At 35.8% G+C, this 22,983-nt stretch overlaps 1 protein-coding gene across 1 annotated transcript in view; it reads left to right on the forward strand.

Annotated features, from left to right (window-relative positions):
* Window positions 1-862: 862 nt before the first annotated feature.
* Window positions 863-22,983, forward strand: part of LOC107104537 (syntaxin-binding protein 5-like) — a gene marked incomplete at its 5' end in the record, with an annotated part of 87,114 nt that continues 64,993 nt past the window's right edge. The window contains one exon of the mRNA XM_015404549.1: window positions 863-1,007. Within this exon, the coding sequence (XP_015260035.1) occupies window positions 863-1,007 (145 nt within the window). The remainder of the gene's footprint in view (window positions 1,008-22,983) is intronic.

Here is a 22,983-nt window from a genome sequence, read left to right on the forward strand (position 1 = left end):
CCCCACTGCAACTTGGATTAAGCCTTATAATGACAGCTCAGAGAGTGTATTCATCTAGGTGAGCCAAAAGTAAAGGTGAAGCTCATAATCATTCAAAGAAATCTGTAGAAGAGAGTCTGGCATATAGGCAAAATTCCTCCAGGCACCTCCCTTTGGAGGTTTTTCTGTGCCTCTCCAACTAGATGGAAACTCTTTGACCATAAACCTGCTCCAGGATCGTTATTCTGGGATGGCCTTGCACTTCCCCCAAGTGAGCTGGTGAGAGCTGCCGGGCAGAAGAATGTCTAGGTTTTTCCTACTAGATTTGTTATCCCTGCAACCTGAACCCAGTTACTTCTAAGAAAACGGACAAATAGATGGATACTTTTCTTTAACCACAGATTGAAGATTTTAAGCAGACATTACAGAAGCAGACTGTTAGGACAATTTTATTTTCATCTTGTATGCACTCTCTTTATACGGAATTTCGATTAATACATCTTTCAACAGTGAGTAAGTAGCTTACCACAGTGAAATGAACATTACCCAATTACAAAGTGCAGCAGTGATCAAGAATGTAGACAGTGTAGGAGACAATGAAAACTAGTTAAAAGTCATAGTGCAAATTGATATGTAAAAGGTTCAGTGCAGTGCAAAATAAATAGATAAATATGGTCAAAATACAGTACAACATTGAGTTGTGTTCTATAAAGGGATTATGGGAGACTGTTGTAATTGCAATCACAATGTAAAATATCACAAAAAACAGGGAAAGACAGGAAAAAGGTAGACAGTATTACTATATTTGTTTTCAGCTGCAGATAAAAATGTTTTTTTATGAAAAAACCTGAGGATTTTAAATTATCTTTAATATTTGATAAAGATCAGTTTTATCTGAGTGTTTTTTGTTTGTTTTTGTTTTTTGTGCAGACTGTCCGGCATGGATTCCCATACCAGCCCACAGCTTTGGCCTTTGACCCTGTGCAGAAGATTCTGGCCATTGGTTCAAGATCAGGTGGTGTACGAATGTATCCTTGAATTTATGTTGTCTTCCACCTATGAGTTTCTGGAGACCCGTTGAAAGAAATATCAAAGCACTACATCATTCTGTGATTCCAGGATGTGGCCTCTGACCCCCTATTTTCTTGTATCTATATGATGAAACATCATCAATCACATGAAGAATATACTTTAGTCTGCTAAAGAGGGAAAACCCCAAGTATTTGCTGTAAAAACAAATAAAAAACATTAAATAACTTATTATGATAGATTTACAAATAAAGGTTTACTTAAATTGCCACATTTTATTTCCCTTTAGACATTGTACTTCGAAGCAAGGGTCTCTGCTCTTCAATCTCTCCCTTCTTCCCCTCCCTTTCCTCACGCTTCCTGACCTGTCATATCATGTTTCTCAATTGTCATGTTGCACTCTCAAAGCCATCCATCCAACAGCCCATCCATCCCCTGGGCCACCCTGTTACAGGGATGGGAGAGGATTTGCGAGTGCAGCCCAGGTAGGATATTACACCTTCATAAATACAGAGGCTTGCAAGTATCCCTTCAGGGAGCCAGTGCTAAAGGCTGCAAGCAGTAGTCGAGGTTTTGCCATGTGGTTATACATGTGTAGATTGAGTGCAGATATCTTTGTGTTAAGTGAAACAGAATAACAGCAGCAGCAGGGGGAAATATTACTATATACTTTTCAAAAAAGGAGAAAAGGAATTAGCTAAATTATAAGGTGGATTTTGTGTTTAAGTATTATACATTTAATAGGAGTAAAAATGCAAACATCTGTTATTTTCCTCTTTCTCTTGACCCTTCTCTTTTCTCTGCATTACACCTGACTTTGAAGTAAGGCTGAAATTTCAGCTGGTGGAAAGCCCTGGAGTGATTTAGCATTTGTATTGACATGCTGCACACACCCTCCCCTACTCCCATGTGGTTGTCACTGACTCTGTCTCTCTCACATACTCTCAATTGCTTTGCCCCGCATACACACTCTTCTCTCTGTTTTGAACTTTTTCTCAGCCCCATCCTCTAATGCCGACTGTCTTGAAGACCTTTTTTCCTCCACATTTCTTTCTGTATTTGTCAAGTTCAACCTTTCTCTGTCATTCACAGTATTTCTTAAAATTATTCCCTCTAAGGCTTTTTAAATTCTTCTTGTCATCTTAAAAATGTCCCTCTCTCCCCTTTTAAATATATTTTTCTTTAGCCATTTACCTCCTTTAAAATGTAGTTTAACTTCAAATATACTTATATGTACTTTTAATATCAAAGCTTAAAGAACCGAGATGTCAATATTTATTGACTGTGTGGGGGGTTTTGTTCTGTTGTTTTTTTTGGTTATTTGTCTACCTTGTGCTTTATAAACTGAAGGGCTTTATAAACTAGAATGATTTAACTGTAGCTATTTTTTTTAGTAAAACCCATATGAAATTGTGCTGAGCCATTGCCTAAAATGCACCAGAATAGCTCATTATGGCTTAATCGGATGAAAGGAAGATTAATTGATTTGAAAACCATATCAAGTACGGTGTACAATTTAGGACCTGTTTAGGTTTCCAAAAAATACAATATTTTGAAAGAAAAGGCAGTAGGTGTCAGAAAACAATGCATTGGGTACCAAAAAAGAAACTCAGAAAAAAAAGAATCTGAATAGAATAAAAAGGGTTCCTGAGCTTACAATGAATGTTGAACTTAGGAGAACAAAAATCATACAGTTCTAAAAAAACTTTTACATAATTATGTCTGAATAAACCCAAAGTGATGAACGTGGCAAAAACTTCTAGCCCAATACAAAACACTGAGCTCTGCACTGACAAGCATCATTAAACATAGTGAAAACTGTTAGCTAGATTAGATTAGATATAACTTTATTGATCTCACAATGGAGAAATTCACTTGTGACTTGTGAGCTGACTTGAAAAATGGAATTCATTGTAAGTGAGTAAACCCTAAATTTACTCAACTCTTCATTCCAGTCCTATAACAAAACAGCTTGATAGAAAAACCTAGCCATTTAGGTTTAGAGCAGAGTTCTTTTATTTCAATCCCCGTAGTTGATGTCCTGCACATTTGAGCTTTGCCTCTGCTTCAACACACCTGAGTCAAATAATCAGGCCCCTAGCATGACTCTGGTGAACATGACAGCCATTTCAGCCACTTCGAAGACTGGAATTGAAAAAAATATATATTTTTTTAAAGACCTTTATGACACTGCAATCTGCTCAGTAGGATAATGGCTCCATCTTCTGTATGCACACTTTAAAAAACTGGATCTAATGTGAGCAGACTCCCAGAAATGCCAGCTGTAAACAGCAGCCAGTTTTGAATAAAAAAACAAAATAATAAATATCGTTGCTAACTTTAAATTCCAAAATCTCTCTCAGGTAATATTTCCTATAAGATATATTTCCTTTCATTTTAACTTTAATTTTCATTTGTTTTTTCTTTTCCAATACCACTTTGAGCGCACTTATCCCCCACACCTTCTTTTTTATTTTTTTATTTATGATAATCTTTAACTGAACTCAGCTATTTATGGTGCCATTAACCTCTGGTCCAGACCTAAGTATTGGAGGATAAGCAGAGGAACTATGTCCCATTTTTACCTCATCAGATATACATACTGTATCATTTTCATGTAGAAACTGTACCTTTGCCTCTGTTTCAACTGTTTACACAGTCCTTTAAATATAAGTCCCCACAGCAATTTAATACATACTGTTGACTATTTTTAAATATAAAAGAACAAGTGAAATATTTTCCAAAAATAATTATACTTAAGCCTTTCACTCCATCTTGATTATCATATTCAAGAAAGGGGATGTAATGAGGAAATGCTCACCTAAAAAACCTCATACTGTTGAAGTATCAAGCTGCCATGAATGAAAAGCAGTAGAGCTGCATTACTGTTACTGTGAATCTGTGAATATTCTTTCAACTCGAACAGACAACAAATATTTTCAACAGTTTTACCCTGAAAGTGTTTATAAAAATCATTCCCCCATTAAAAACATAAATTAGATTGGGTAATGTGAAGGTATTATTAGTATTTTGTTCTTCTTTTATCCTTTAGATTAATCAAATTGGGAAGGAAAGACCCAACAAGCTTATGTGACTGTCATAAAATAAAATTGGTGGTGTCTAAAGATAAGTTTATGACTACTGTTTGAAAATTTCTAAAAACCGTATGTCTAAGAAATCTTCCTGTCAAAGGAAAAAGAAAATGGAAAGGTGGGATCGGTATCATCAATAATTTTCTATACAACTTTTTTGATTTACTTTTTGACAAAATTCCTCCCATAACCAACCCCCATGTTAACGAAGAAAATTAAAATGGCATAAATCATACTTTTCACCTTTATGTGACATATTTAACATGAATAGCTGAGTCACTCACAGTAGGACTGGTCTTGCTCTTGTGAATTGTGCATAGCAACAATGTCATCAGGGTTGGCGCAGTGGGTTGGCAACTAGGCTCTCTGCAGTAGCGTCCCTAAGACACTCCTCCTTCTGCCTGGGGTGTGACTACCAACATATGCTGAGGTGTAGTTTATTGAGTACAAACAGAATACAGAAAGTGCTGGGCAAGAGTTTGCAATCACATGTTTCCTTCAGTCATTACTAGTAAAAACTGGCTTGCTGAGTTTGCAATCTTTTGCTGTATACCTGAGTCAATATCTGCATTTTTCTTTGTAGAGAAACATATAGCATGAATGAGAACGCACATGTTTGTCTCCTACCTGTGAATAGTTTATGTGTCAAAGCTGTGAAAGTAAGTGGACCTCCAAAAGGCTTTTGGTAATAGAATTTCTAGAGCCAGATAGGCCGTCAGTTTTCATTACGGTCAATAAGAGCTGAGAAGCAGAAAACAAAAAGATCAGACTGGAGGGGAAAGTTACTTTGATGCAGGTGTTGGAAAGAAAATGGTGACAGAGAGAAAGTAGACAGTATCTGGAAAAAAGAAATATATCATACAGGTCAGATAACATTAATCAATTTAGAACCAATACTCCAAGCTAGAGTTAATGTGAGGTGCCACATGGGTCCGGTGGCGCATCAGTATTATTATATCAAAAGCCATTGAGAACAGATCTATGTACTAAATAGAAAATTAATTATAAAATGACAGAAATCATGATGCATCTATGACTCCCCCACAAGCTTTAATGTAGACTCAGCCCGCTCTTTATTTATTTAAATGATGATATAAGCAATGTAGGTAGATACCTTTAAAATACTGTCGTCTTAAATAGTTATATTTTCTGGAGCCGATAATAACAGTAAACACATTTGACTCTAGCCCATATCACATGCCCTTATATGAACCCTACCCTACAGAGTTTGTGGAAAATCTGTTGACAGTGCTGAGTAATCAAGATAAGTTAACCAGCCACCATCACTGGGTGAAAAGTGGCTGCAGCTTTGGTTTTGTGGACGAAACTTAATTTGGTCAGTGAAGCGTGGGCTGGGAATGGGATGAGGTGCCTGTGTGTAAATATACTGCATCTGTTATAGTTTATCATTAATCAGACAGTCTTAACATTGCGTGCGTGTGAGAGAGAAAGGACAGCTTAATAGTCCCAGTTAGACAAACAGATCCATAAGATACTCAGATATTATGTATTCATCATTGCCACTGTGCCGGTGGCTATTTTCTGATGTGCAGTTTAATGGGTACAGTGTAGTCCTTTGTGCAGAGGTGACTGGCTGAGGTTCAAGGTGGCCAATGCCATGTTGAAATACATCAATATTTCACAGGTGCTTTGAAGTTTGTACTCTTTCATTAATATATCTAAATGGAAAGTTTGTATCTAAAGCTCATTATCAAAACACTGTTGTCATGATACGCACACATAAAAATGATGATTACAGTATAATCTTAACAATATATATGTATAGTATTTATGGCTGCTTCCAAGTGTCTTACTTGCTTGCTCATAAGGTGACTTAATAGAAATATCTGGTTGTATTTAATTTCTCCATTTGTTTTATACCATTTAGGGTACATGTATCAGGTTAAAATACATAATTTTATTCATTTATATAGATAAATACTAATAGAATGAAAAATTGTTTTCATATTGTTGTCAATTGATTGATTGACAGACTTTATTGATCCAAAAAATTACTGCACACATGTGGTAGGAAAAGCATATAATAATTGCGATAACTGATCATAACACCAATATTCACAACATGCTTTTTTTCAACATTTAGTTATGTTACAGTCTTTTCCGAATAGTTTAACTATCATCTCTTTCCTGAACCTTCTTCAAAGAGTCTTTTCGATGAAGCTTTGCCACGGTGTTTAAGACACTGGGTTTGGATTTCAGAGACAAGGTTGTCTTGAGGCACAAATCTGGGCAAGATACGGAATATCTCTGCTGCTTTGAAGGTTCCAATGAGCAAAGTGGCATCATTCATTTTCAAATGGAAGATAGTTAGCAACCCCCACCACCAGGACTCTTCCTAGATATAGCTGGCAATTTAAAAAGGAGTGTTTAGGGGAAAAAAGGGGGGGGGGGACTACTCAGGGGGTGATTATAAGCCCCATGGTCACTCTGTTAGAGATCCAGCATTCCTCTTTGGAGAGTGGAAAACCTTCCAGAGGGACAACCCTCTCTGCAGCAATCTACCAATCTCCCAGTAGGATAAAGTGTCCTGACGAAAGCCACTCCTTATTAAAAGGCAAAAAGCAGCATGTGTGGAGTTCACTAAAAGGCAGCTCAAAACACTTAGTCCAGGAGAAACAAAACTTCCTGGTGAGATCAGATAACATTTAACTTTTTGGTGTCAATGCCATGCATCATGTGTCTAAGAAACTAGGTACAACTCATCACCAGGACAATGCAACAATTCCGTGGATTCAACCCTGCTACACAGCCTTCTTGACTCCAGATTGCGCAACATTTCTCTTTGCAATGACCCAAATCACACTGCCAAGATCTCAAAGGAGTGCATTCAGAACCATTCTGTGAATGTCTGGTGTGGCCAAGCCATAGTCAATGTGATTGAATATATCTGGAGAGATCTAGAAATCATGGTGCAGTGACATCTTCTATCCAACCAAATGTAGCTTAAAATTCACAACAAATAAGAATGAAGCAAAGCTCCTTAAAAATAGGTATTCGAAACATGTTGGATCATATTCAGAAAAGATCTGAGTCAGTAATCGCTGCTAAAGGTGGATCAGCAAAGTCTAAACAAAGGCTACAATAAGAATACAATAAGATTTCTCACAATTCTATTTTTAATAATTTTGCAACAATTAAAAAAAAAAAATCCAAATATATATAATGATCTGTGGTGTAGAATTTTTAAATATGATCCATTCAATGCCATTTGAAATAACGACATAAATATGGAAAAAGTGCAGAATTATGAATGGCTTCTGGATGCAATATTAGTTATATTAAAGGACTATATTGACACAACAAATGCAAACCTTTCTTTATATATGTCTATCTAAATTGATTCCACCAAGCCTTTTAATTCTTTTTTTTTTTTTCCTTTTTTGACAATATTGCATTTTTGCTTCTTATGCAGTACAGAACATTTACTGACTTTTAGGGGACTGCTTTTCTCTGTAATTGTTTTTTTGGAGTTTGTTTTACCACAGTGTGCTGGTCATTCATCTCTTTGCTATTTGTGGGTAAAATGTGTGGGTAACTTATATTCATTAATTTTGGTTTTGGTCTAGAAATTATCTCATATTTCCTAAACTTGAGCATCCAAGACAGGGATTGCGGGAAATAAAATAAAATGCACTGTAATGTTCAGATGTTCAGATCCAAAAGTTCGGTTTATGAATTTTTACACATTACTTTTAATTACTCTGAGCATACTTCTCTCATAATTAGTCCAGAAAGTTAATCATGGTTTGCTAAAAAGGAAATAATAAAGTGTAATTGATCCAAATGGGGTCATGCTGAATGCAAGTTAATGTTGTGTTTTTGACCAGTCCAAGTCAAACATCTAATCTTCAGTAGGTGGAAATGGAAGGAATTGTGTGACCAGCAAAACATCTTCCTGTGCATAAGAAAAGAAAAAATACCTCAGTATTTTCCTATGTTGCCTTTTAAGAATTGCTAGTTGTTTAAATAATAAGACAAGAAAGAATGGAAATTATGCTGTTTACAAAAGAGAGGGATGGAGGCAGGGGGTGGCTGTACAGCCGAATTTAAATATGTAATAAATATACCGTATCATATAACATCAATGTTCGGGTGTGCTGCAGCTAATGAGAACATTTTAAAATTCATAGAGGTTGGTCAGTGCAGGTAGAGACAATAGTATCCAAGAGGATAATGATGACATGACAACTATGAAGTGAGTAACAAAAAGATGGTTTAGACTTGTTTCCTTACTGCATCATGTTGAGATCGTCAATCCAGCTCAAGCTTTTAAGTATAACATTTGGCTTAAATTTTGTCAACATTAACAGCAAAATACAGTAGCTACTTTTTTCAGCTTTTTTCTTTACTTTCTTTTATTCTGCTTTTATTATACCATTTATTTTACTTTAAGCCCATTGTATTGTGTTTCACGGAATTGTGCTATACAGGACAAATGAACTGGCCTTGCCTTGGCTTGCCTAACAACACAGAGACACAGGACAAACCACCATGCATGCACACTCATACCTGATTTTAATTAGAAAGACTACTTAAAAGTTATGCTTTTGGACTTGGGGTAGGAGGTAGAGTAATCAGTAAGAACCCGCATATCTACAGAGAGAACATGAAAACATCATGCAGAGAGACCCCAAGCTAGGATTTACATCAAGGACTTCCTTTCTGTAAGATAACGGCTTTAAAATCTCTACATAACATAACAGCATTAAAAGCATTTTTGGTTCTCATTACAAGAAGAAATGCAACCAGGTGAAAAGATTTATAATTTTTTTCTAAATGTATAAATAAGTTTTGTTGCATGTCAGTTATTTAAGAGATGTGTCCTTGATCTGTTCACACAGAAGAGGTGTGGGGACATGATCAGTGTCAGAAGATAAAATAGTGCCGTGTCACGCATTATATCCCATTAATTGATTCTATGTATCAGCAAAACAACAGACCCTTGCCAAAGGGCTTCAGCAATGCCAGCTGCTTCTCTTGTTAATTTGATTCCTCACCTCATTGCCTAGGCCTGGAGCTGTAAGCCCCTGAGCTGGCCACACGTTTTGTCTAGACATCTGCTTTTGCACACAAAATGACTTGTTTTGGCGATTCTAAATTGTTCCCTCTCCAACACAAACATGTGTTTATTTAAGAGATGTGTACAAATTGACTGCAGATGTTTTCAGAAAGAACATTTTGTTCTAATCGCCTGTGTGGTGACGGTAATGGATTTCAGTAAAAGAGAAATGGTTGAGAATAGATAATGAAGTTAAAAACCTTTTTGGTGAAAAAGTTTACACAAAAAAATGACTATTTATCTGAAAAGTGGACAAAGCCTCTCATAATGAGCAGCACATAGTACAGTATGTTGCAAACAATCAATACCCTTCACACATTTATGCAATGAATTTAGCCCATTCTACCTACAGAATTTCTTTACCAATGATGGATTTAATGCTCCTGGTAAAGAAAAGCTTCCCCAAAACCTGGAAGTACCAGTATCATGTATTGATGTTGGATTCAGAGGGATGTGCTAGTTTTCTGACACATGTGCTTTTGTTGTAGGGGGGAAACAGTTGCAAAGTTTACTTCTTCAGCTTTGTTCAGCTTTTTTTTGCAATTTGAAGCCCTAGAGTGAATTTCACTAAGAATAGATCATTCATAAATAAGACAAATTATTAATTAATGTTCAATAAACTGGAATGATTTACAAAGAGGCTCCTGTGTTATATTTAATACAGAATGATGTTTTAAAGCACTTATTTGTTATTTTTATATAATGTTTGATACAGAAACGTTGTTTAGAAAATATAAATTATTTTATGAAATGATACATATATTTACCTATTTAATGGTTGTGAATTTCCAACGGTACTTTTAACCTAACAAACCAGGCTTGTCAGAACACATTTTCTGAATTGGGGAAATCTAACTATATATGGCTGTGTGTGTTAGAGGAAGATACAGATAAGCTAGAGGACAAGATAAAACAGCTTGGCAGCAAAGGTTGACATGGAAAAAATGAAAGCGGTACATTTGAGATGTGGATAGAGCTTGTCAAGGACAAGAATAGATATATGTTTCCAGAAGGTTTAAGTAAAACCTTTCAAAGAGATGTCGTTTATATCACCTGGCATTCAGACTTCTAGGGTTCGAAATGTTATTAACTACTTAGACATCAATATTTCTGAAGTCTGTAAAAACATGCTCTTAATGTGCTACAGGTTATGTTTCATTTTTTAGGGACTATAATGTGTGTGAACTGGGTTATGCAGTTGTTATTAACTCGCTCAGGTTTGTATATATTTTTTAGCAGGAAGCCTCTGGAAATCTAGAGTTGATCTGTGCAGATACCACCTACACCATACCAGAACACTGACCTTCACCCACATGTCCTCACCTGTACAGTTAGATCAGGTACATGATGTGGGAGAAGAAAATAAATTCTATCAGAAATGTAACCAAGATAATTCGCAGGAACATCCAAACAACCAACTAAAAACGCATCATTATGCTATTAAAGGTAAATTATGAGAATTCAACACCAAAGTAAAATATTTCAATCTTGTTAAAGGGAACCTAAAACCTTGATTACCTCTTTCAAATTACATATACATTTTCAATCAGAAATGTCTATACACTGATAACATAGGGGTGAAGATGTCATTAAACTTCTGATTTTTCTTTTTATTTTATTTCAGATGTAAATCTGCTCAGATAGGTTCTTCACCTTGGTTTAAGATATACGGGTTTCAGTACTTTTCCAGTCTAATGAGAGTTTGTACCAAGTTAGTGGAGCACAAGAACTAAAATCTGTTTCTCCATCTGTGGATAAAGTAGACTAAACTCAATTGCATTTGTGCATTATGTTTAAAAACAAGATAAATGTCTGGAAATCATACAATTAAATTCACTCTACCAATTCTGATACAAGAATTTTAAAATATTAAGCAATAATTATGCTTAATTATGCTATATTAGGATCTGCAGTGGATACACAAACTTTGGTTTCTGTCCATTTTTCAGAACAACATTTGATTAACGTTCAAATTTGATACATTTTTAATATCCCTGATTTTTGTATGCAGTTTTGTATACAGTTTTATTACAACTACATCAACACACTAGATATATATTTCACAACTAATAACAAATAGGCATTTGTGCCACTCTTTCAAAGTGTTTTTGTGCTTCATTTCTGAGAGAGAAAATGTGAATGTTAATTCTTATACCCTATATTTAAGTTTATGAATGCATCTTTTATCAATCCAAGGTATAATAGAAAAGGTATTAAAAAAAACGTCTAAAAAAAACCCGGACTTTGTTTTACAAGTTTGAAGACGTTTCGCTTCCCATCCAGAAAGCTTTATCAATGTCATGAATTTACAAAGTTCAGACCCAAATGCAGAAAACCAAAAACAGAGAGACCAGGGAAAAGGTTTAACGGGTTTTATTGAAGAGGTAAAACAGAGGGAGAAGTGTTGCTCTGAACACTGCTCAACCGGAACTGCAAAGTGAGGGGAAGACACAGTGGTTAGTTCAGGCTCAGTGGGGAATTTGACTTGTGAACTTGGAGAAGAGGATTTGGTTGCCGACACACATTTCCAGAGAAGTTGTTGAATCCTTGACTCCTGTCTGTGTGCCGTGGTTCCAGTGTTTGTCAGATTCGGTGGAGGACGGAACAGGGTTTACCCAGAATGCGGTTGTTAGTTGGTGAACGGAGAAACTGATTGCCACTCAGATTTCCTGTGGTACTTGAACGGGTCGTAGTGGAGAATAATCCCTTTCTCAGTGCGAAGCTCAAACAATCTCTTTGGGAAAGTGGATCCAAACCTCCTGTTTGAACCCCAGCTCAGTTTGAAGCACAGTTGATCCTTCCAGGGAGAGAAGGTCCGAGAAATCCAGTTTGCAGGATGACTTCCTGCAGAGAGGCAAAGACAAAAATAAAGTTAAACTCAGGTTGACAAAAACTCAGTTTGACTCAGCAAAACTCAGCTTGGCTAGAGTACCAAAAACTGGCAAACGCTCTGGCGTCGAGGTAGTGGCAGTCAGCAGCTTAAGAACACTCTGTTTAATGAGGAAACCATCAGCAGGTGTATGAGGAGACGGACCAGAACCAGGCGCCTCCTGGTGGATGAAGGGAGACAAACACAGAAACACAAACACAAAGACAGGAGTCCTGACACTCAATTGAAAATGTCTGGAATAGCATTGTGTTCCAGACTTTATAGAGTAACAATAAAAGGTAGATCACAGAAGAAACAGATAAAACATATATGTGAAAACGGAGCCGCAAAGTTAAAACTGAGGATAGTTTAAAGGGGTGAAGGCAAGAAGAGAAAATAGGTGCTGCCTAGTGCATGAAAATATGTTGCACTGCATCTGTGTTCATTGGAAGGATTTAACTATGAAAAGGGAATTGTTGAGTAATTAGACCAAGACCAGTTGTTCAGAATAACTTATGGAACAAATACAAATACGTAAACAGCCACATATATAAACTGAAGTACTGCTCCTTATTGAAATAATTTCCAATGTTTTCTCCAGTCTAAGTTTCATTTTCTGCTAAGAGATCTGAATTAGTCACTCAAGGAAACAATAAAGTCTGACCTTAATTATAATTCATTTAGAGACTATTCATCTACAAAGATGCCATTCATAATCATGCACACTTTCTTTTAGAAAATTATATTTATTATTTCAAACCTGATTAGGTTTGGTTCGCATTAGATGTGTTGGTTCAACAACAAGTATTAGATCAGGTTTTTATAACGGTATTCAAACAGAGATCAACTTTCAATGACTCTCAATTTTCTTCTGATCTGTGTTTCTACAAGTCAGCCTCAAAATGCTGAAGCCACATTTTAAGGCTGACTTGCATAAACTCATATCTGAAGAAAAGTCAGCATATGTACAAAGTGTTATTCTCTTTGGATCTGGCAAAAGCCTAATCTTAAATCTTTGGCTTAGGTCATTATTAAGAAAAAAGAAAATTCAAGGTGGGCATCCCTAGTTTGTTTTTTTGGTGCTTGAAATATGAGCATTTGGCAACTTTCTTTTTAAACCATAAACACAATCACTGAGAAATGGCTTCTTTTAAAGAGGAAAGTAATCATACTAAACCTGATCCCCAAAGAGTCCGCAATATGAAACAGGCTTTATATCTAAACTAGACTTGAATTATTGTCTTTGAAAAAAGTAAATTGAAATCATCTACAAAAAGACAGAATAGAGAGTATATTTCCTGTGGCTCCTGGGTTTCTTTAGAGCAGATGAGCCTTGAGGTGCTTTCATTTAGCACCTCAATGGTAATGAGTGTTTTGCAGAACTGTAATACTGCTTGGAATAAAAGGCTGCTTCATTATCATTTCAGTTGGCAAACCAGTTGAGAACTGTGTTGAAACCCTACCCTATTAATAATAATATGGGGAGTTTTTGCTATTTATATCTCCTTTTGCAGAGATTGATACTATTACAGTAGATCAAAACAGAGGGTTCCGCAGTTTGGTAAGTTTAAGCTTAAAAGACCTTTGTACAGTAGCAGCCATCAAAATGGCCCTTCCAAATCAAACGCCAGCCAAATGGCAGCCCACTTCCCTCCAACTCCCAGCGAAATCCCCTCCAACTTCCAGCCACTGGAGTGACCCTTTCTTGCATATTTTTTTTACTCTGACTCCACCCTTTCACTTAATTACAGGTTCTGACCAGGATACTTCTCTTTAGATCTTAATGTCCACAAATCATGACACAAAGAATATTTTAGTACACATATTGATATTTAAAAAGGAATTATAGGTGACCAGCCAAGGGCCCATCAAGAAAAAAAAAAATGTGGAAATTTTTAATGGCTGCTACTGTAGATCAGTCAATTCAATTCATTTCAGTTTATTTCTATAGCGCCAATTCACAACACATGTCATCTCAAGGCACTTTACAGTTCACCAGATCATACAGTCAAATTGATTCAAAGTTTTCTATCAAAGGAAAACCAGTTGATTGCATCGACTCATTGACTCGAATGCAATCCCTCACACTAAGCATGCTTGAAGCGACAGTGGATAGGAAAAACTCCCTTTTAACAGGAAGAAACCTCCAGCAGAACCAGGCTCAGAGTGAGCAGCCATCTGCCGAGGCTGACTGGGGTTCAACGAGACAGAAGCAGAGATACAAAAAGCAGCTGTAAAAGGCGGCCCAGTCCAGGAAACACACAGCCAGGCAGACGATCTCCGAGCCAATTCCCATATCAGAGGATGAAGAGAGCACATCCAGCCAGTTACAGTCAGAGAAACAGGACTACACTGGAAAACAGGCTGATCTCCAACATCTATAAACAAGGGTGTGATGGCAGCAGCACAGCTGTTATTTCTCTCCAGGATAGAGGTACAGCTAAACAGGAACAGACGAGGCAAAGCTACTATGAGAAAAAGCAGAGAGAGCATAATGTTAGAGATCTGTTAGTCTTAAAACACCACAGTGCTCCATATGAAAAAGGAAGAAGTCAAGAACCTGATGTCCCCTTAAGTCATCTTTATTATATTGAACTTTTTCAGTTACTATGCTCACTGTGATAGCTCTTCGTGTCGATATCCAACATAATTACCTTCTAAACTGTTATCACTAGCATCATCATTTGTTATATTGTCTATGTATCGTCTATCTTTCTTTGTATTCTTTTCTTTGCTCTTCTTCCCTCAATTTAAGATGATATGTGGTTTCTGGTTGTTCTAAAGAGTTGTAGTTTCTGGTGTGAATGAGTCATGCCTCAGTAAAATAGCACTGTAATCTGTTCTGTAATGCTGCCTGCAGCTTTACTTAGACTGTAACATGCAAACAGTGTTACAAGCTCAGTGTTGAATCTGCGTGTTTGTGTGTAGCACTGCACGCATTCTCAAGATGCATTCCTTGACTCAAGTGTGCCTTCAAGTGAGAGAGGGAAAAGCAAAGGAAAGGTTGTGGGCTTTTAATAAAAGGATGCTTGCCTTCGATTGTAAGCAGGCGATTGGTGTAGGTGTAGATGTGTGAACACAAGGGCGAACGCAAAAATGCCTGCATGTTGGAGAGGAGGAGAGAAAAAGGTTGCAAAGACAGATAGTTTGTTGGCAGCATTGCAGAGTTGGGCTGATATATCTTCCCACATTGTGACTCACCATTTCTAAACCACACAGTTTACATCCTAAAGCCGTTACTAAAGAGAGAGGAAAGGAGAGAATGTTGGAGAAGAATAGTAAAGAAGAAAAATGATAAAACTGAAAAGAAAAAAAACAAACACAGAATTTTAAAGAAAACTTGTGAAAACAGCCACTAAAAACAAGATACTTTAAGAGAACACTAAGTAGAGTATTTTTCCTTTTAGGAGCTGCATTGTGGGCTCAAAAAGCCTTTTTTAATTGGGGTCTCCAGCTGTGTTCTGCCATGGTTCTGCATCAGATATTTAAGAAGTACATCAAATATGACAGCCCAACAATGTCCATAGCATTCAGTGTCACAAGGGAAATTCCAAACACTCCTAGTTATCTTGTTATAGACCTTTTAAAACTTCTTCCACGGTGCTTGAGTTAAGAAGTGTTGACTGCAGTTTTCCTATATCTAATTACTAACAACTGCAAATAAAGTACATTTTGTCTTCTTTATACCATCTTTTGCATACTAGAGCTTATATTTTCGATTACCCTCAATATTATTCACTATGCTGATTTTATTATTGTTTTATTATTAGAAAACCAATCTTTTACAATGAGACAAAATTATTTTTCGGCAACCTTACATATTCCGCTATTTAGTAAATATATTATGTCAATGTCATTGTGTGATACATCTGTAAACAAGTCACCCTCCTTCCCCAGAACAAATAGGCTTAATTATTATGATGTTGCACTAATTGTATATAGGCTTCATCAATCTCAGATTTTTAGTTGGTTTAACAGGTTATATTAGTTTTCAATAATTGTACATTTTAATTCCTTTTGCACTTTTGTTTGCATTGTTTTTTTGGTACGTGTATTCCCACAAGCTCTTAACAAAATGGTTTAGAAGACCCAAACGCAGGGTTTGCTGACTGCTCACAAAGTATTGTTACACACGGTTGCTTTAAAACGTGTGAGTGGGAGGACTCCAGTGTTTGGGTGACTGCCTTAAGCAATCACCACCATGTGAGCCAAGTAAAACTGTGTGACTCCTGAGCATGTGCACCGTTAACACCTGGCAAGGGTTTAGTATGTAGGAGCAACACGGTAAAATCTACTGTGGGTTTGTAGATGATCAGCTCTTTGTGTTTGAATTTCAGAAGCTATGAATACTGTTAGCCTCAGAAGCTGTGATCATAAACAGTGATGTTTTCCTATGACGAACTGCCATATACTGTATTCATCTATTATTCAGAACAATAAAATCTAACACAGCTGTGCCCTTTTAGTTACCTGATGACGTTTCCATTTCTCTCCACGTCTGAATCTTAAATGCATTTCCTAAGCACCTCAGAACACTTAAATACATCAAGCAGAACTGCATTATGGAACATTTGCATTGACTAGAAGTCTGTTCTATCTATCTTAATGTCCTGTCAACATTTAATGAAACTATAACTATTGATCTCTCACTGTACTATATGATTTCCATTTTTCTCCTTCTTTAACAGAAGGAATTTTCAAAGACTCATTTTTATTATCCTAAATCCAAAGTTGTATACCAAATATTAGTAGGTTTTCTTTTTTAAAATGTTCCCAATGCAATAGAATACATTTTGAATTGAATCTAATCTATTAAAAAATCAGCAAAGATACCTTTTATATTGACTCTTTATTATATAATAATAAAAGTAAATTTGTAAAAAACTATTTGATAACAGTTTCTGTCTTGTATTAAAAAAAGGCAAAGTAAGACATTCCTATCAAAACATTGGATCAGTTGGAAAGAATGTAATTTATAAAGTGCTAAATGCAGTTTATGAATGCAGTTCCAAGCACAACCAAAAGTTGATCACCCACCTTGCAGCTGTAGAGGTTTGTTGTGAGAATCTGGGTGTAGTTTAAGAACTGCATACTAAAGTAGACAAAGGTAAAAGTCCACTAGACGGATTGGTTAGTGACTGATTTTTATTTTTTCATAACAGCAGACAGGTTTGACCAAAGCTGACAGCTGCAGTGAGTGCTTTCAAAAAGCTGTTTGCACTTAGATTAACGAAAAAGCCAGCAGCCCTGACAACCGCAAAGACTTTGTTGATTCTGTCCAATTGCGAGCATTTGATGACATCCTAGGTTTTGACGCCTAAAGTGATTCTTAATAGGCCTTGACATAGACTATGCTCCTCACGTGGCCATGGGAAAATGGAACATCTAAAGAAACAGAGAGTTTGAATGAATTAAATGCCAGTAAATTCTTGTAATTATTGGAATTACATTCTGTTTTCAGAATTTTTTATATAAGAAATGCATACCCACCAAAAGCCCTATGCACTGCTGCTTTCACAATTGCTTCATTCAGTTTAAACATAATTCCTTAAATGTGTTTATCCTTTTGGGAAGAGATTCTGCATACGGTACATGGTAAAAGATATAAGACAGAAAAAAGAAAATTCTCAATGTACAAAATGTTATTATTCACACTTTTAAACACAAAAGTACCCTTGTATTTTCCCTGCACCTTTCCTATGCAACATTTATTACTGGGAGTTGTTTATAGCTTGTGCTGACAGATGTTTTTGAACACCTGGCTGAGCTCCTTTTGAGTGATTAAAGCAGAAAAAAATGATGGAAACTGCAGAGGAAAGTCAGAAACCCTTTAAAGATGATGCTTTTACCACAAGCCCACACATTATGCGAGACATTCTATTCAGTGAGAATTCACCTTCTTGTCAACCATTCCTTATATAGGAGAGGCCTATGTTTTGAGTCAGCTGCTCATTAATGAATGTTATTCTCTGTCAACACTGAGAAGTGTTACTGTTTGCAAGTGTATGCACACCATCTTCTGTGTTTGTTCCCAGACAGCTTGTTAGTTGATATGGGGAACTGAATATCAATGTTTTCTTTTTTTTTTTTTTTTTTTTTTTACAAAAGTAAAATAAAACTGGACATTTTTAATAGTGAGTCAGTCTTTCCGTTGTGAGCAAAACTGCATCAAGTTTTTCTCAATCTACCTGAATATTTTCCTCATTAAAGATTTGTTTCTGTTCTTGCTTTCTGTAACCTTGATACAGATCATGGGATATATTTAAATTAGTTTTTAAAGGTTGATTCTGTTTAGAAAATATTTTAATTACAGGCAAGGTAAATCTATGTAAAATGAATATTTCTATTATACTTTTTCCAATTGTAGACATTTTTATATGGTTTCCTGGATTACTTTTCCTGTCTGATAAGGTCAGACAGGTTATATTTATATTTAAACAAAGATCAGCCCTCAGTGTTACTTTTAAAATTAAAACATGAAGTTAAGATAATGACGTATAACTGGTTAGTTAATGATTTATCAAGAAGTGATTTACTCTTTGACTGGTAAATTAATTTGCCTTCCAGCCACTTCAAATTAAAAACAATTGTTTGCAAACTTTTTTGATTCAGTAATATCATCTGTGTCCGTATCATTTGCCTGATAATGCCACGATGTTAATTCGGACAATAAAAAAGCAAATAATTTATTTTATCTATATTTTTCAGGAAAATAAATCGTTTCCCAGCACTGTGGCCTATCTAAATATTGAAAATCGATTAAACTACTTTTTGCATTAGAGCTACCTATATTTATCTGCTCACATTTTATTGCCAACACAAAAACGGTCAGTTTCAAATTCAGCCCTCATTATCTCTTTTTTTACTTTTAGTATGTCTACTTTTGCTTTATTATGTGTCTGCCTTCACTGCTTCGCTGTCTTTCTTGAAATCACCTTCAGTCATTCTTCCTCCTCATTTATCCTGCTTTACAATAGCTATCATTATCTTCTGCTACAATGCTTTAACTGCCCTAAGTTTCTTAATTTTTCCACCAAATGTCTGTGTCTTAATGCACAGAGGCAGGCAAAGAGGCAGACAGGGCTAGTCTGCAGGTCATAATGATGGTGGTGGTTTCTATAAAAAGCCTGCAGTCCGCTGAATCGATTGCTGCAGTTGTCAAGTTGTACCTTACCCACAGAGAGAGAAAGAGAACCTTAACTCTCTACTGGCTACTGAACTTTGTGAATGTTTGTTTCCTGAATTGGTGCATTAGAGGCTATTCTTGATTAGAAGGGCATGTACCATGGAGGGCTTGTTCACAGTGAAACTGTATTATCTGCACTTAATTCTGTATAGTATAAAATATCTCTAAGCTGGCCCTTTTGATACTTAACAAACAGCTCAGTGCTGATTTTTTATTTTTTATTTTTTTTACAGCTTGGAAACACGCATACGCTCTTGAATGTATTTTCTGAGTCATAAATGTATGATGAAAAAAGATTTATACAGTAATAAAATAATAGAAAAGCCGTACTCTTTATTGTCCCACAGTGGATTTTCAGTGGCAGTGAAAGCATTCTAGTCCTTATAATACTTTAAAGTGTAGCTGAAAGCAAGAGAATTTGAAAAAAAAAAGTTCATTTCCTGGTGTAAAAGAAAAAGGGTTCTTTTCACTAAACACAAGTTGTTCTTTTCAGAACCATAGAATTATAATCTGTTCTACATAACCAGCCATCTTTATCAGCTTGTTTATATTCTAAAATTACTAGTTTGGTTGCTAATACCACAACAGATAATGGCATAAGAGATTGGACTCTACATGACAGACTTGTAGAATTTATATAGCATCTTTCTACAAACACTTTGGGATCTAAACCTTCTCAAGAAGTACGGTCTACTCTGTCCATTTAGACAGCCTCACTGTTTTGTTGCCGGTTGAGTCTGTTTTTGGGTTAACACCTAAATATTTTTACTATCTTCATTTGTTCTCACAATATAGTAATAGTCTTTGAAGTATGCATTTTTCTTTTATTGAAATCCATGACCATATACTTGGTGTTGTTTATATTCAGATAGATTATTGCACCAGAGCTTAGTAGTCAACATCTGCAGTGTTCTCAGAGTAATTCTGCATATAATAGAACTCTGAAAAAGGAATGGTGGAAGTACAGTTCTTTGTGGTGCTTTTGTGTTACTGATGTAGTTAGACGTACAACTCTTTAGTCTCAAAAACTGGGGTCTATTTGTCCAGCAGTAATTAATCCACTGTGTCTTGGCATGAGAATTGCAGGTTGAGGTTTTGCTGAAACCTGATTGGACTTTTCATCTCCGGCTCCTCCAATCAAAGAAGACACCTTCATGTTTAACCTTAATTCATCAGTCAATAAGTGTCACAAGGATTTAATCTTAGCAGATTGCCTGTCTTGTTTAGGTACTTTTATTAAAGCTTTTGACTTGAAATATTTGACAATTAAACTAGATTATTTCCAGGTAATCTAGGCTAAACATAAAAAGGCTCTATTTTACTTGGTGATAAGTTTTTTTTTGAAAGATTTTTTTAAGGTTTTGGGAAGTTTTTTTTGATAAGTGTCTGGAAGCCTTTAGTTTCATCGACTTAACTTCTTTTGTTTTTCGCTAACTTTTTTTACTTTTTTTGGTTAGTTAGTAAAGCAATTTTAATCGCTGAATTTTGCAGAACAGATTTCTTGCTTGTCAGTGCTGAAGATTAGTGCCTTAACATCTATGTCATATGTAGGTTAATTACTTGGCCTAGCATAGTGATAAATGAAATAACATCAGTCACAAGGAGAAACTGCAACTACTTGCGCATTTACGTTCTTACTGTTCCTCTTTAAAAGATGAAATCATGGATTATGAAACAGATGTGATTGCAAAAGCCACATGTAAGTTGCAGTCAAGTTTGCATTGGTTTAGCTGTAGGCCTAGGTTGAGTTTTGCTTTCATCATAGCTATATATCCCGCCTTAATCCATATTACTGCAGTGTTATTGGCTGACCCATGGGATAAGCCTTGAACAGCTTCAGCTGGAGCAGTACAAGATGGATTGTGTGTTTGACAATGCGCAGCTTTTTAGGCTGCAGACAAGGATCACCAAAAATATCAAAACATTAAACCCTCCATCCTCTCAAAGCTTTTATTTAGAGGTAATTCGCTAAACCAGGCTTTCTCAATTTTGGTCTTTGAGGTCCACTGTCCTTCATCATTTAGATGTCTCTACTTCAACATACCTGAGAATAAATAATCAAGTCATTGGCAAGATTCCGGAGATCTTCACTTCATACTGATGAGGTAAATGAGCCAATTGATTCACGCCGGGAAGCACACATGTATCAAAAATGAGCAGGACACTGGACGTCAAGGGCCAGAATTGAGGAGCCTGCTTTACATTATGATACTGCGGCCTTTAAATCCTACACAACTTGCATTATAACAATAAAATTATTATTATTATTACTAATAGATTTCATTTTGGGTTAGAGTTGGGGTTAGAGAAAAGAAAACTAGAACTTAGCAGGAAACAGAGCATATCATATGTACTGCAATTCAAGCTAATCTCCACAAGCAACTAGCATGTTTAAATGTAATCAAAAAAGACTTTACCAGTGACAACTACTTATGAGAAACTAGTTGGAGAGAAAAAAAATACAAATGGCTGTATTTGGTATTAATTTAAGGCTTTGCCATGTAAATTTTAATGTGTAATTAAATAAAAGACAGATTTGCAACATTGCAAACTAAATTTGAAAAATGAACTATATTTTCTTAAAATCATTAATTAAAGATGAAATAGGAGCCAGTTTTTAGTTTACAATATAAAATGTATTTGTTATATAGTCATTTTGTGCCTAAAAATACAAGCAGCAGGACAAAACAAAAAGTCTGATGTAACTAAAATGGCATAAATCAAAATATTGTAAATCTGCAGAAATAACAAAGATCCAGAGAGAACATGACAACAAAGAGAGGAAGAAATTCTCTTCAATGCTTCACTGACTCTAAGACAAAGATATGGGATTTTAAACTAAATTTGACTTTTAATACCTTGCCTTGCAATTCAAAGTGCTAAAAATTATCCGGCAGTTTCATATTTCATTAAAACAAGAGAACTCAACATGAAATATCTGAGAAATTGCATTGATACAATTGAACTTTTATCTGTAAAAACTAAATGACAAGATTGCCAAAGACAATTAGCTCAACCTTTGTTTAGCACAGTCTGTGGCATGTCCTTGAACAAAGAAGATCATTCTGAGACCAGATGTTCTTTACTCTTTTAATAGGTTATGTAAAGAGTCAAACAACCAATTACTGAGCCTGACATATGCCTCCTCTCACTTCTCTCATTACATTAGAGCTGAGCGGTGTAAGAAGAAGGTACATTCATTGAGTCTAAATTGTCAGATAGCTTTGTCATTTAATTTAAGAGGTAAAATGCTGAGATGGTTTTTGCTGCCAGTTATTTCTTCCAGGAATCAATGTGGATGATAAGAAATTACAGCTTTTTTTAGACAGTATTTCAAGCAGTTTATTGTATTCCAAAGTTTGTTCCCATATCTCAATTTTTTTTCACGTTGCTCTAAATGTGAGGTAATGAAACAAATTCTATGAGGTATGTGTTGGATCAAAGGTTGTTACAAGTCACAGTGCTCTATTGTGTCAGAATATATACTTTTGCTTTTACATGACTGTTTCATTTTATTTTTCAATTCAATTCAGTTTATTTCTATAGCGCCAATTTACAACACATGTCATCTCAAGGAACTTTACAGTTCACCAGATCATACAGTGAAATTGATTCAACGTTTTCGATCTAAAGAAAACCAGTTGATTGCATTGACTCAAAGGCAATTCTTCACACTAAGCATGCTTGTAGCGACAGTGGAGAGGAAAAACTCCCTTTTACCGGAAGGAAACCTCCAGCAGAACCAGGC

The sequence above is a fragment of the Cyprinodon variegatus genome, unplaced genomic scaffold (assembly GCF_000732505.1).
Source record: "Cyprinodon variegatus isolate N-32 unplaced genomic scaffold, C_variegatus-1.0 Scaffold1783, whole genome shotgun sequence".
In the NCBI taxonomy this organism is placed as follows: Eukaryota; Metazoa; Chordata; class Actinopteri; order Cyprinodontiformes; family Cyprinodontidae; genus Cyprinodon; species Cyprinodon variegatus.